General features: G+C 46.1%; 1 protein-coding gene across 4 annotated transcripts in view; it reads right to left on the reverse strand.

The window, feature by feature from the left end:
* Positions 1-15353, reverse strand: part of DENND4C (DENN domain containing 4C) — a 2555958-nt gene that overhangs the window by 2034939 nt on the left and 505666 nt on the right. For all 4 annotated transcript variants that reach the window (XM_069625964.1, XM_069625963.1, XM_069625962.1 and 1 more), the window contains exon 4: positions 12116-12185. In XM_069625964.1, the coding sequence (XP_069482065.1) occupies positions 12116-12185 (70 nt within the window). The remainder of the gene's footprint in view (positions 1-12115; positions 12186-15353) is intronic.

Consider the following 15353-nt stretch of genomic DNA (forward strand, 5'->3'; position numbering starts at 1 on the left):
TGCACGAGATCTATGAGAAACTCCAGACTAGGGTCCAGACTCCCTCATACCTCCTACCACCCAACCATCACTGACCAACCAGCCAAACCATCACTTACTATGCCTGCAACCCGTAACCACACCCACTGCTATCATTGCCACGCCGGACACCCCCGCTGCCCCAAGTACCACAACTTGCATCAAGGCTGCCCTGGTCAACACCAGATCGCTCACTGCTCATGCCCTTGATATGGCCGACTTAATTATAATTCAGGACCTAGACCTTACAGCCATTACTGAAACGTGGCTTCATGCTGCCTTAGGACCCCTTCTATCATTAGCCATCCCCGAAGGCTATACCATCATCAGAAATGATCGCAATACTGATCAATCGAAAGGAGGTGGCATGGCCATCATCCACAAAATCTCAATTAATCTTTGCTTATCCGCTGTTCCCTGCCAAATCACTTCGGCCGAACTACTTACAGCCAAACTATCTATCTCCCCTAAACCGACTGTCACACTACACATTATATACAGACTGCCTGGCCCACTTTCCACCTTCGCCGATGACCTCTCGCTCGTCCTCACCGACAACACTAAGTCCAAGTCCCAAATTATAGGTCTAGGTGACTTCAACCTAGGCTACCTTGAACCCAACGATGCCCCAGCCCTCGAAATCAATAGTCTATTATCTAACCTAGGTTTCACTCAATGTGTTTCCTCCCATACTCATTCTAAGGGCAGGACCCTAGATTGGTTAGCCGACCTTAACTGCAGCACCACCATCAACTCTAACCAACCTTCCACGTGGAACGACCACCACCTCAACACCTCCAGCATTCCAACCAAAATCCTCCTCACCATCACCAACATTGCGCCAGCCACCACCACAAGAAGTAAGCGTAATATAACATGTGCTAAACTACTTCCTCTCATCCTCCCCGCCCTCAACGATCCTTCTTCCTCTTGCTCTGATCCCACGGTCTTGGTAGACACCTACAATCAGACCATGTTAAAAGCGCTTGATCTCATTGCACCATCCAAGTTACGGAAACTTAAACCTCGGGCCCACCTCAATTCTTGGTTCACCCCTCAGTTGAGAGCCCTTCGCAAGGAAAAAAGGATCCTCGAATCACGCTGGAAGAGTCACCCCACGGAAGCTAACAAAGCAAGTGTTGCACTAATGTCTCTAAATTACAAAGAAGCTATACTCTCTGCTAAAAAAGAGTCTTATAATAAACGTATTTAACTAGCCCAATCCAACACCAAGGAGCTTTTCAAAATCCTTAAAGAATTAGAATCTCCAGCCACCCCACCAGACACCTGTCCCAAAGATAGTATCTGGTGTGCCAACATTTAAAAGGCCCTCCTGGGCAAGATTGCTACCCCCCAAACCAAAACTAATGAGAAAAACAACAGCCTGCAGTCTAATCGCTCATATAACAATACCAAGGAGAACCCCAAAACTAACACTGAATCCTTGCAACCATTTTGCTTCTCACCTCTCTCCGTCTTGGAAGTTGAACACATCATCAACACCCTCAAACCCACCAACTGTCAGGGGGACCTCTGCTCTGCCACTATCATTAAGGAGGCCTCACATAACTTAGCCCCCTTTATCACCGCCCTTATAAACTCCTCATTCAGTTCTGGGATCGTCCCTAACAACCTCAAGGATGCTTGGGTCATTCCACTAATAAAAAAAACCACCCTGGATGCCAACATACCCACTAACTACCGGCCAATCACAACAGTACCTTTTCTTCTTAAAATCCTTAACCGTGCAGCACACCTCCAGATCCAACAGTACCTGGAAACTAACAATCTCTTAGGACTTAGGCAATCTGGCTTCCGTCCACGCTATGGTACCGAAACCGCTCTTCTGGACCTCAAAAACCAGATTGAGGATTTAAAGGACAAGGGCAAACTTGTCCTATTACTCCTTCTAGATCTCTCTGCGGCTTTTGATTTAGTTAACCACCAAATCCTATGCCGTCATCTAAAAACTGCTGCCCACTTCTCAGACAAAGCTACTGCCTGGATCACCTCATTCCTCGACAATAGATCTATGATGGTCTTCTCTCCAACTGCCACCGCTGCACCCTCCCCTATCACTTGTGGAGTCCCAAGGATCATGTGTTTCCCCAACACTCTGCAATGTTTTCACAAAACCCCTCTTTGACATCTTGGATCTATTGGGCGTCACGTATACTAACTTGACGATACCCAAATACTCATTCCTATCACAGGAGACCACAGAATTGACTCCTTAGCCATCAATGTCATTTACCAAGTCATTCAGGCCTGGATGGCTCAGCATGAATTGTGCTTAAACGATGAAAAGACAGAGCTTCTCATCCTTGGCTCACACCAAAGACTAAGTAAACTTGACCCAGCGTTTAAATCCTTCACTATTGATGGCAATACTATTAAAGTTCCCAAAGAGACTAAAACACTTGGCATCTACATTGATTCCACACTCTCCCTATCTAGACAAACTAATGCAGTATCCTCTGCAGCAGCTTACACATGTAAGATCACAGCATGCTGCCCCGTCCTCCCACCAGTCAACTGCACCACTTGCCAGGACTCTGGTCCTCTCCAAAATCGATTACTGTAACGCCCTTTATCTGGGTACCAATCAATGCAATCTAAAGAAATTACAAATCACCCAAAACAATGCAATTAGAGCGGCCTTCAACCTCCCTAGGAACTTGCACATCTCAGATTCCAGACGGAACCTCCATTGGCTGTCAGTCTCCCAAAGAGTCTCTCTTAAAGCATTGGTGCTTACACACAAAAGCCTCGCCAACCAAGCCCCAAGCTACCTAGCATGCAGATTTTCCAGACTCACCACCTCTAGACCTCTCAGAAGTGCCCAAACTAACTGCCTTGATATCCCACATTTCCACCTACAAGGATCCGGTGGACGTAGCTTCCCAGTCCTAGCAGCGAAGCTATGGAACTCGCTACCTAACCCCCTGAGAGCTGAACCTTCCTTCCCACTCTTCAAACGCAAAGCCAAAGCCTGGCTGACCACCCACATCTTACCTTGACCCTACCTTCGAGTCAGTAGCTACTGCATTTATTGGCCACTACCTTAAACTCATATGTTTATATATTTGTCTGTACATATAATGCCTAACCTTGTTGTTTTTATTCTGCCTGTAACTAAATGATGCGCCCGGTTGCCCTTGGGCCTGATGCGCTTTATAAATAAAATACAAAATACAAATGTGAATCTAAGCAGATACAAGCATCAGAAATACGATTACGGTGAGTAATGTATCCCTTCTGAGGCTTGTGGAATCTGCTTAGATCACATGCTGTGCATAGATTAGCGAGCAGTGTTAGAAGGAGGTGGGATGTGAGAAGGGTCATGAGCAAATAAATGTCTAAGAACCGCTTGTCACACTTGAGTATCTGTCTTGGAATGAGTGTCAATGCAGTAGTGCAGAGTAAAAGTGTGAATAGAGCTCCAAGTAGCTGCTTTGCCAATGGTGTCAAGGGGTACATTTGCAATGAAAGCCAGAGTGGCCCCAATTCCTCTTGTAGAGTGGGCTCTTGGCGTGAAAGGCAGAGTTTTTTCAGAAAGGGAGTAACACAGCTGGATACAATTTATAATCCACTTAGAGATGTCAGCTTTAGAGATGCAATCTCCCTCTTTGCCTGTAGCTACGGAGACAAACAGTTGGTCTGATTTTCTTAGCGGCCTGGTCTTGTCTACATAGTATAGGACCGCCCTACGCATATTTAGGGTGTGTAGTTTCACCTCGGACGAGATTTGGGGTTCTTGGAAGAAAGCTGGAAGCTCAATGGACTGGTTTACAAGGAATTTAGAAATAAACTTAGGTGAAAACCTAGGGTATGTTCGTAAAACCAGTTTATCTTTATAAACAGTAAAGAAAGGATCCTGCACGGACAAGCCTGAATTTCACTGACCCTTCTTATCGATGTAATGGCTACTAAGAAGGCAGTTTTATATGTCAGGTGTTTGAGACTGCTTTTATGCATGGGCTCGAATGGGGCGACCATGAGTTTAGCCAGCACCACATTAAGGTCCCATCCTGGTGGTGGGTTAGAAATTGGAGGGTGGAGTCTCTTTACCCCTTCCATGAAGGCTTTAACCACTGGTACTTTCCACCACAATACCTTGTTATGAGAGGTGGTGTATGCTGACAGAGCTGCCAGGTGTACCTTTAGTGAATTAAATACCAACCCTGCGTCCAGCAGGTGGAGCATGTAGGTGACAATAGTGGAAGGAGTGCAATCAACCGGGTTCATTTGCTTATTCTGGCACCAGATAACAAATCTTTTCCATTTGTCAAAATAACAGTGCCTCGCGTTGGGCTTCCTAGATTCCTTTAGGATGTCCATGCACCTCTGTGGTAAATTGAGGAGTCCAAACTCAATGACTACAGGAGCCATGCTGCCAAGTTCATTGAGCTGGGGTGAGGATGCACCGTTTGACCTTGGTGCTGGGATAGTAGGTTGTACCAGCACGGGAGTCTGATTGGTTCGCACGTTGTTAGCCTGCGCAGGTGTGGGAACCACGGTTGTCTCGCCCAGATGGGAGCAACTAGGATGAGCGTCATCGATTCCCTGTGCATCTTGTTGACCACCTTCCTTATCAGAGGAGTTGATGGAAAAGGGTAAGCAAACATCCCTGACCAGTTCGTCCACAGGGCGTTCCCCCTTGGAGCCTGGCTGGGGAAACCTGGATGCTAAGTCTGGGCATTGTCTGTTTTCGCTTGTGGCAAATAGGTCTATAGTGGGGAAACCCCACTGTGAGAAGATGTGTTCTACGACTTCTCTGTGTAGAGACCACTCGTGTTCTCTTGGGAGAGGATCTCTGCTCAAGGCGTCTGCTAGAGAACTGAGATCCCCTGGAACATGTTGAGATGACAGGTAAATGTTCCGTCTGAGTGCCCATATCCAAATATGTTGGGCAAGCTTGGACAGATTTGCCGAGCGAGTCCCTACCTGCTTGTTTATGTAGAACATCGCTGTTGTGCTGTCTGTTAAGATCTGGACTGACAGGTTGAACAGGTGGGGCTCGAAAGCTCGAAGCGCTCTGAATACTGCCAGAAGCTCTAGCAGCTTGATATGATTCTTGGCTACCAGTGAAGACTTAGTACCAGTGTTGGCGAAACAACCACTAGATCGTCCTACTGACCACTTGCCTGAGACCACTGTTTCGCCAACCATTCTTGCATAGGACACATGCGCAGGCGCACATGGGGGACCAGGTAAATACATGACGCCATCATGCCTAGCAAACGCATCGCTTTGCGCACCGTTATCTGGCGACCTGACTGATATTGAGGAATCTGCAGTAGTATATTCCGAATTCTTTCCTCTGATAGAAAGGCCAACCCCTCTTGAGTGTTTAGGACAGCTCCTAGGAACTGTTTGGAGGTGCTTGGCACCAGGCTTGATTTCTTCTCGTTTATGGAGATACCCAATTCGAAGAGGAGGTTGATCGTTCTTTGAATGTTTAAACTGCAAATTGCTGGTGTCTCCCCCGTGATGAGCCAGTCGTCCAGGTAAGGGTACACTGGGATTGCCTCCTTGCGTAGGTGTGCCGCCACCACCGCCAGAACCTTGGTGAATACCCTTGGAGCCGAGGCTAACCCGAAGGGCAGAACCTTGAACAGGTAGTGCTGACCGTCCACCTTGAAGCTCAAGAATCTTCTATGCGCTGGGAACATGGAAATATGAAAATAGGCATCTTTCATGTCCAATGTTGCGATGTAATCCCCTTTTTTGGGAAGGGGATTACCTCTTGGGGAGTAGTCATGCAAAACCTTTGGGGCTTGACATACTTGTTTGCAGGGCGTAAGTCTAAGACTGGGTGCATTGTTAGATCTTTTTTGGCACAAGGAGGTAAGTTGAATAAATACCCTTGTTTACCTGGTTGCCCGGGATGAGTTCTATCGCGTCCTTTTCTAGAAGATTGACCATCTCCTCGAGGAGGATCTTCTGGTGGTCCAAGAATGTACTTTTTGTCGTGGGGGTGGTTTCGGGGACGCTCAAGCAGTTCTATGCAGTATCCTGCAGACTGCACCCATCTGTCTGATGTGATCCCTTCCCAAGCTTGGGTGAAGTTGGTAATGTGTCCTCCTACTGGAGATGCGTGATAAGGGACCCTGATCTCGGCGTCACTGCTTTGCGGGAGTCGTGCCGCCTCTGCTGGGGCTGCCTCTTTCCTTACCACGGCCCCTCTCATTTCCCCCGTTATAACTTTTGGTAGACTGCTGGTTATTACCCCATGATGTACCCTGCCCCTGAGAATAGTTGGAGCCTCTTTGTGAATTTTGGCCGCGTGGGCGCCGAAAATTGCCATTCCCTCTTTGATTAGGTGGCTTGTTGGTCAACTGTCCCAGTGATTTCAGAGTCTCATACTCGTCTTTGGCATTTTTCAATGCGTCCTCTACCGCCTTGCCAAACAGTAGATTAGGCCCCACCGGCATGTCGATTAAGGATGCTTGTGTCTCGGGTTTAAACCCTGACTGTCATAACCAAGCATGCCTCTTAATGACAGTGCTCTCTGCTATTAGCCTGCCGGCGTTATCCGCAGCATCAAAGGTTGCCTTAAGGATGCAACCGGACACGGCTCTCCCCTCCGACGCAACCTGTGCCAACTGGCCCTTTAAAGGTTCCGGTGCGGAGTCTATAAGTGCAGCAACTTGCTCCCACTGGTGGCAGTTGTAACTAGCCAGCAGAGTGGTGGGGTTGGCAATCCTTGCCTGGTAGGTGGAAGTGGAGGCTACTTTCCTTCCCAACCCGTAGATCTTCTTGCTCTCTTTGTCGGGGGGAGCCTCAGACGAAGATAGGGGCGTTCCCGCCCTCTTTCGGTATTAGTTACTACCAGGGAGTCCGGGTTCAGTTGACCCTTTATGTAAAGTGGGTCTGATTGGGCTGGCCTGAACAATTTTTAGATTCTGGGGTTTACCGCCCTGGTGAGGTTAGGATTGATAAGGGAAGGATCAATTCTCCTCTGTATAGACTTGAGAATAGGGATGGCCTGAGCAATGGTTCTCCTTTCCCCTACTAGTTCCTCGGCAAAGTCCCTCTCCTCCTGTGCTCCCTGGGTGTCTATGCGGAAGTGTTCAGCCGCTCTAGACAAAACCTCATTTAGGAGAGGTTGGTTGTCGACTGGAGAGTCGGTAACCTGATGTTCTTTGCCTACCAGGGAGTCTGCTCTGTAGACTGCTGGGTCATCTTCCTCTTGGTCCTCGTCATCCCCATAATAGTCCACTCCAGTTTGGTCGCCCAACGTTACCAAATCTGGATCCTCTTCTTGTAGTGGATCCTGACTATACTGAGTATATGGCTGTACGCAGAATGGGTCAGAAGACCGACCTTGCGTTGGTGCCTCAACTCGAGGTCTCTTACCAGGGGGTAACGGGTCCCTAGACCCTGAGGGAGTAGCCCCGTCAGGGGTATAGGAGAGGAAGTGATCTGGGTTCTTGGCATAGAAGTCCGCTAGGGATGACATTCTAGACATAACCCTGTCTATATCCTCACTGGACCATTCTTTGGAGCTGGGGATTACCCTTTCCTGGGGGTGTTTCCCTGCTATAACCTGACTGGACCTATGGGCTTGTGCAGGGGCCTTGGTTAGCTGTTTATCAGAAGACCTAGCACTGTCTTTATGTACCAGAGGAGTAGAAGAAGGCTGAGAGGATTTCTTCTGCTGTTTTCCCCCCTCCACATGAGTGGAAGAGTGCTTCCCTGGTGTTTTCACCTTCTCAGAGGTTTTTGACGTCTGGCGTCGAGATTCGGGGGTAGTGCCCCTTTCCTTAGAGTGAGGACGTCGGGAAACAGGAACCACCGTCGAGCGGTCTGCTGATGCCGACTCCTGGAGTGCGGCCTGGGGATGGAGGTCGGCTTCGTCTTCTGACGATCGTGCCTCCATTACTTTGGTGAGTGAGGCACTCTTGTCAACAGTGGATGGTTGCCTGGTGTCATGCGGCGATCTTAACCGAGAACGCCCAGAGGACACCGATTCGGTGGACCGTTCTTTGCGTGCCTCTTTCCGAGAACTCGACATGCGCGTCGAGTCTTGGTTGGACTTCGAGTGTTTAGTGGAAGTGGAGTGGGTAGCGCTCTTAAAGCCGGGTGTGCTCCCCATAGCTGCCCTGCCGGACAACCTTCCGAGGTCGGGGACTTGCGCTTGGCTGTCTTTTGACGTCACGTTGCCCTCGCCGTCCGATAGTACGAAGTCGCTGCCATCACTGAAGGTGCCCTCCGCTTCCATGGCATCTCGTTGCCTGGCCTGGTGGGACCAACGTTTTGTCGAACGGTCCTTTAGAGTCTTAGCCTTGAACCGGCTACACGCTCTGCAGTTCACCTCCAGGTGGTCCCTCGGCAAGCAGAGGTTACAGGTGGCGGGTCTGTCAACCCAAGGGTACTTGCGGTTGCACTTGGGGCAAAATTGGAAAGGGGTACCCTCCATACGCACCCTCTGGCAGCGGGCTAGTGTGTGTAGGAATATATAAATATATGTGAGTGTAGAGTATGTACCAGCCCCCACTCTCCCTACTTGTAGGGCCGAGGCCAGAGGCCATCCGAGGCCCAAAGTCGGTCGTGCAGCTCTCCGCGGTTATCTTCTCCGGGCCGGCGTCGAGCTTCGATAATCGGTGACTCGACGTGGGGATGGAGAAAACGGGGAAATATTATGATATTAGCAAAATTATGGCTAAAAGCCAGAGAACTCCGCGGAATGCTTCCGACCAGTATGGCGGAAAAAAACAATCTGAGGGTCCTAGACGCGTGATTGATCATGGGTACAGTGTACGTCACACTAGGGATAGTATTACTGGCACGCCCTGTGTCGACGCCCATTTTTGAGTTTCGAAAAACAAACTAATACTCTGCAGCTTCCACTAGATGTCGGCCTATGCAGAGCATGTGATCTAAGCAGATCCCACAAGCCTCAGAAATATATGATTGAGGACAAAGTCTTAAGAAAAAGTGATGTGCTTTATCCAACAAAGTAGAAAAGGCAGTAACAAGCTTAGAAAGCAACAACAGTATTGTTACAAAACAAGTAAAGGAAACATATTTGTGGTATTAAATAAAAAGGGATTGTATCAAACTAGCCATCAATCATCTAGAAACTCCATGCTAACATACTAAATTGTTCAACAATAGAAATCCTAAAAAGAGTGGATGCATTTCTCATGAAAGGGTGTCATCTATGACAGATCATTGATAAAGAAAAAAAAAATTGTGATTGAAATATCCTCAATTAGCTAGAATGCGTTTCAGACTGAAAATATAGTACTATGACAAACTACGATAGGTCTTAGGTCCGACCAATTCTTAATTGAAATTGATCAATTACTGAAACCATCTCAAAATACATTCCCAGGGTAAAATATTCAAGTTGCAAGCTACTAGCCAGGCAAAGTCGCACGCTACCTCAATTATAAAAATGCAGACAGCAACCTAATTTCTTACTTAAGGGTCAAATATCACTAGCCAATGGCTGGTGGCGAGTTCAAATTGTGCGCCCTGCATATACATTCGCAACGCTATGCATTACAGGTAAAATCATATACGGGTGACAAAGTATATTCAAAACCAATTAAATAACATGCAATGGAACTATGTAAACATCTTCATGATGTGTGATGTCCAGGAACTTTACACTTTAAATATGAAACAGCTGTAGAAGCATGGAGTCACTTACACAGTGATATTCTTCAGCTTCTACAATTCACTATGATAAATATATTCATATTCAATAAAGTGTTTATCAAGAAACCTTTGGAGTAGCTATGAGTAGTGCATGCTATGCTCCATGATTAGCAAACATACATATGGGTTTTTAAACTGTCACATGCATTTTCCACACATGAGGCAGTTGCATAAGAATACTGGACAAGATACAATTTTGATATTTTTATATGAATGGTTATGTCCCAACCTCGAGTTAAAGATCCAAAAACTGATAAACCACTGAACATAGAATTGACGTTACCTTCGAGTCAAAAGTATATATATTTTTTATATTTAGAAATGTCCATTAAGGACAACACATACCAAGATATATGGGAAACCAACTGAAGGCAACAACACATTACATGCACTTAGTGACCATCATAGATGTACTATTAAGAATATATACACGCAGTTTGAAAGTAAATTTAAAGCTGCAGTAATTATGAATATACAAAGGAAAGTTAAACATGCAAAGATTTAAATAAAGAGGACAGTGTAGCAAATATATCATAGAAAGCATGGCTAAGGTTAACTGCAAACCAACAAACAAGTTCATAACTTCTAAAATTAAAGTATAACAAAAAGGCTTGTATGGGATATCGTTCATTGAATGTAACATTGTAATATTACGATTTAGGTAACACTGGTATTTGCTCAATTTGGACCCCTAACACATTTGTTGATGAAAATTTGAAAACGCAACGCAGAAGAGTAAGAACTATTATTAATCAACTCTGCCCAAGCTATATGCAAACTGATTAACCACCCACTTGGCTACATACATTCAAGGCAGAGCTCCTGTAAATGTGGTTCTTGCACACAATGCAGATCTGTACTGAAGGGGTGACAAATGTAGAAAGATACTGATCAAAAACACACAAACAATTCATAAATTGTCATAGTTCATATGTGGCAAGATGTACACATGGAGCACCAAGAGTGTTACAGTTGTGGATAAACGAGCACCTCAGTGCAATTAAGAATAAGGATTTTCAATATCCCCCTAGCTATACACTGGCATGAGAATCATCATTTGGAACACTTGATATTTGTGAACATTATAAAATGTGAAAGTTGGGTCAGAGGAGGCGATACAGAATACATGAGACAGGCTGAATTCATCTTTTTGTTTAAAGCACCAAGAAGGACTACATAAAGATGCAGGATTTAAGGCACTTCTATAGAAAACATTGCAAGGAACCCACGCTTATTGTTTGACCTCCTAGCTATCTCCCATCTCTAATCTCAAATTTACAAAAATCAACAGGCGATTCACCATGCAAATTATATACGAATGTCTGACACCCAATGGCGACTGTGGTTGTGAACACTACAGCAATCTTGAAAGATCTTCTAAACTAGCCAATAGAATATGTAAATATGGCCAAAACAAATGATTCTAAGCTGCTCTACAGAATTAGATTCTTAATTTGAAGCATGTAACACAATTATCAGGACAGTCATAATACAAATATCAGCACAAAAGAGGCAAAAATTAACTGAGGCATTTTAGACTATGTTGTCTTCTCAGGGACTGCGGCCCTGAGAAAGTTTAATTTTCCTTGGACGTGGTCTACCGCTTGGGTTTAGGAATTAACGTTTGCCCTGATGACACTTTGAGACCTCATCAGGGACACAAATACAAATTGTGCTCCTGTGACACCCCCCCGTTTCCCCCAAGCTTTAGGCTCCTGTTAACTGAGTCTCGACTCATTGATCACCGTGGAATAAAGCCTGCTGTATCCCCAGATTGTCCTTGCAGCAAACCACTGTGTAAATCTAGTACAAATTCCAATGGACTGACATTTTCTGGAAGAGAACGAGTGACTTGCACTGAGGCAGCAAGTAGCCATGACGAAACACGCCAGTGTGTGTAAGGGCAACATTTGTCAAAATCAGATAGGATTGGTTTATTAACTGCGTTTGTATTGATGCCTGAATTTACCCTGACCCAAAGCACTTTAACGATATCCAAAGAAGAGCCATCCTGGCAGCCCACCGATTTCTTTAACATCCAGGTCTGTATCCTTGCCTTACTGACCCTTCAAAGGAGTTCAAAGAAGAGATTGCCTACCCGAATCGTGTGGAAGCTCTGTTAGTTCCTGCACTCTTCCAAGTACCGTTCCAACAACAAATCTTTCCCCAGCATCTGCAGATGCTAATCGATAAGAGGTAATCAGGGCACCAGAAAACCCTCCACCAGATCCAGTGGGCATAGCCAAACCACAAGCTCTCAAATATACTCAACCTTCTCGATATCTGCTACTTCTACCTCTTTGTGTTGACATTTGGAAGTAGACAACTAATCGAGATCCAGGCCAGTGACTGCAAACTGAAAAACAGACTTCAGGTGTCAAACTGAAAGAAATATAAAATATAGGTGTTCCATGTACTTACTTACCCGCTTTATATGCAATTGAATTAGATGCTGGAACAGACTTCTTGTAACACAGAAACACACTAGATCCCCACTGTAAAAAAAAGCACAACATAATATTCATCACAGTGAAGAAAATACACATCAGAGCATTGAAAATGTTTTTCTCTAGGTACTTCACAGTCAGTAAATCCACTTCTTTGGCAAGGCACGGAAGCAAGTTTAATGCTTCAACTGCTTTACTATTTATTTCAGCAGCAAAATACAATACAAAACTACATTTCCAGGCTGTTTTTCCACTTGTTCTAAGGATTCGAAACACTGCGATTACAACCGCTTTGCTCTACGGCCTCACTTACACCTCCTCCTTTTTGGCGGCTCTTTCAGCAGATAAATACTTTCTGATGATCCCGAATTTAAATGTCCGAAAGGGCAGGAGACCCCACCCATTATTTTCAGAACTATGAGAAGAACAAGTCACTTACCAACTAACGTTCTTTCGACTGGATGTTCCTCCCACGTATTCCTCATCTTATGATAACTCGTTGTCCCCAGCTTCGCTGCTTCGGAAAAAATATTTCTCTCGGCAGGGGGCACTGCTCGAGGTTGTGGCGTCAATTGTCCCCCGACGGACTCCGTACTCTGTCGACGTCACCGATGGTATAAATAGCTCGAGCCGCACCCGTTGCTTCAGTTCTGTTTTTTCGATGAAACATATAGGAGGAACACCCAGGCGTGCCCCATAACTGATGCACTCATCGTGAGAGGAAAGTGTAAGAAAACGTAAACTGTACTGTGGGGTAGGATGGGAGTGTCGATGAGGAATACGTGGGAGGAACATCCAGTCGAAAGAACATTACAGTTGGTAACTTGTTCTTCGAATGGATTGTGTCCTCCCACGTATTCCTCATCTTATGATAGACTCCCATAGCAGTGACAATTTTGGAGGCGGGAGTACTAGTTTCAGTTTTCGTGAAAAGAATGCAGAACTGCCTTGGCAAATAATGCCTCATTGGAGGAGGCAGTATCCGAGCAGTAATGCTTGACAAAAGTATGCATTGTTTTCCAAGTTGCAGCTGCACAAATACCTGCTGCCGGGACTCCCCTCTTTAGAGCCGCAGAAGTAGCCATTCCCCTTGTAGAATGGGCACGAAGCCCATCTGGTGGGTATTTTCCCGCTAATCTGTAGCATTCAATTATGGCCAAGATGATCCAGCAGGATATGGTCTGTTTTGTTACAGATCAGCCTAGTTTATGACCAGTATAACCCACAAATAGTTGGTCATCTTGTCTCAATTTAGACATCCTTGAGATGTAAAAACTAAGAGCCGTCTTGGGATCTAGTCTGTGCAGTCTCTCCTGTTCCTCGCCCAAATGAGGAGGAGCATAAAAAGTTGGTAGTACTATTTTTTTTGACAAATGGAAGTCCGAAACTACCTTTGGTAAGAATGAAGGTTTAACTTTAAGGATCCTTATAAAAAAAATAGTATATGGTGGTTTGCATGAGAGAGCCTGAAGTTCACGAACCCTGCGGGCTGATAGGGCCACAAGAAGGACAGTTTTTTGTGATAAAGCCTCAATGGACATGAGTGCAGAGGCTCAAAAGGTATGCAAGTCAAGAATTTTAATACTAAATTTAAGTCCCAAGTTGGGACATGAAAAGGTATTGGAGGGTATACGTTAGTAAGTCCTTTTAAGAATTGAATTATTAGTGGCATTTTGAAATATGAAACCTCTTCCGAGGTGTGCTTGAAAATGGACAGCGCAACAAGGTATCCTTTGATTGTTCCTATCTGGAGCCCCAGATCGGCTAGATGTAATAGAAAAGAGAGCACTACTGGAGTGCCACATTGAAAAGGGTCCACATCCTTATCTTTTCACCTGTTACTAAACCTGTTCCAGCGACATCGATACAAAGATTTTGTTGCTGACCTTCTGGCCGAAAGCAAGACTTCCATTACGTCATCCGGAAGATCCCAATCCTTGTATCTCAACCTCTCAGAAACCATACGTGAAGGTTGAGTGTCTTGACCTCTGGATGGAGAACCCGACCTTCCTCTTGCGAGAGAAGTTCCTCTCTTTGCGGAAGACGTATTGGAGGGCAGATGGACATGTCTTGAAGGTCCGGGTACCATGTCCTCCTGGCCCAATCCGGGGCAATTAGGTTCATGGTTTTCCTGAACTTTCTCAACCTCCTGATTACTTGAGGAATCACGGGGACCGGGGGAAACGCGTACAGCAGTGGAAACTTCCACTACGAATGCGTCTCCCAGAGCTCCTCTGAGGAAATTCTCTTGAGCAGTACTGATCGCACTTCTGGTTGATCGCGGTGACGAGCAGATCCACTCGAGGGGTTCCCCAAAGGGCGAAGATCTCCAGAAGGACTTCCTGAGCCAGCTCCCACTCGTGAGAGACCGTGCTCTGCCTGCTCAGAGCGTCTGCCGCCGTGTTCTTCTCTCTGGCTAGGTGAATTGCCGAGAGAGAGATTCCTTCTCGTATTGCCCAGAACCATAGCTGCATCGCCTCTCTGCACAGTGGTAGTGACCCTACTCCTCCTATTTTGTTGAAGAAGTACATGGCCACCGTGTTGTCCGTCATTATCGGGACATTCTTTCCCTGTACAGAGGGCAGAAAGGCCTTCAGCGCTAGTCTGATTGCCCTCAGCTCCAAAAGGTTGATGTGTAGTTTGGACTCCGATGGAGTCCAACGACCGCTGATTGTCAGATCGTTGGTGTGTGCTCCCCACCCTGTGAGTGAGGCGTCCGTCACTACTGTTATCTCCGGCCATGGTTGCCAAAAAGACTTCCTTGAGAATGTTGTTGTTGCAAGCCCACCATAGAAGATCCTGAGCAACTGCACTCGGGACTTGCAGAAGATCCGACATATTCCCTGAGAACTGGGACCACTGAGTTCTGAATGCCCATTGAAGGAATCTCATTCTCAACCTGGCCTCTGGTACTAGGAAAATGCAGGATGCCATGAGGCCGAGCAACCTAAGAAAAGCGAAGGCCGATAGACGTTGGGCATTCTGGAATTTTATTACCATCTGCTGGATGTGGAGAGCTCTCACTTCGGGAGGCGAGGCTTTTCCCGAGGAAGTGTCCAAGACTGTTCCGATAAACTGGAGCTTCTGGGATGGTATCATGTTGGACTTCTTGAAATTGAGGGAGAAGCCCAATTTGTGGAGGAAGTGGCAGGTGATCGAAAGATGTTCCTGAGCTTGTTCTGGAGAACTTGCTCTGATCAACCAGTCGTCCAGGTA

This window comes from Ambystoma mexicanum, chromosome 6p, assembly GCF_040938575.1.
Source record: "Ambystoma mexicanum isolate Mex_15411 chromosome 6p, UKY_AmexF1_1, whole genome shotgun sequence".
NCBI lineage: Eukaryota > Metazoa > Chordata > Amphibia > Caudata > Ambystomatidae > Ambystoma > Ambystoma mexicanum.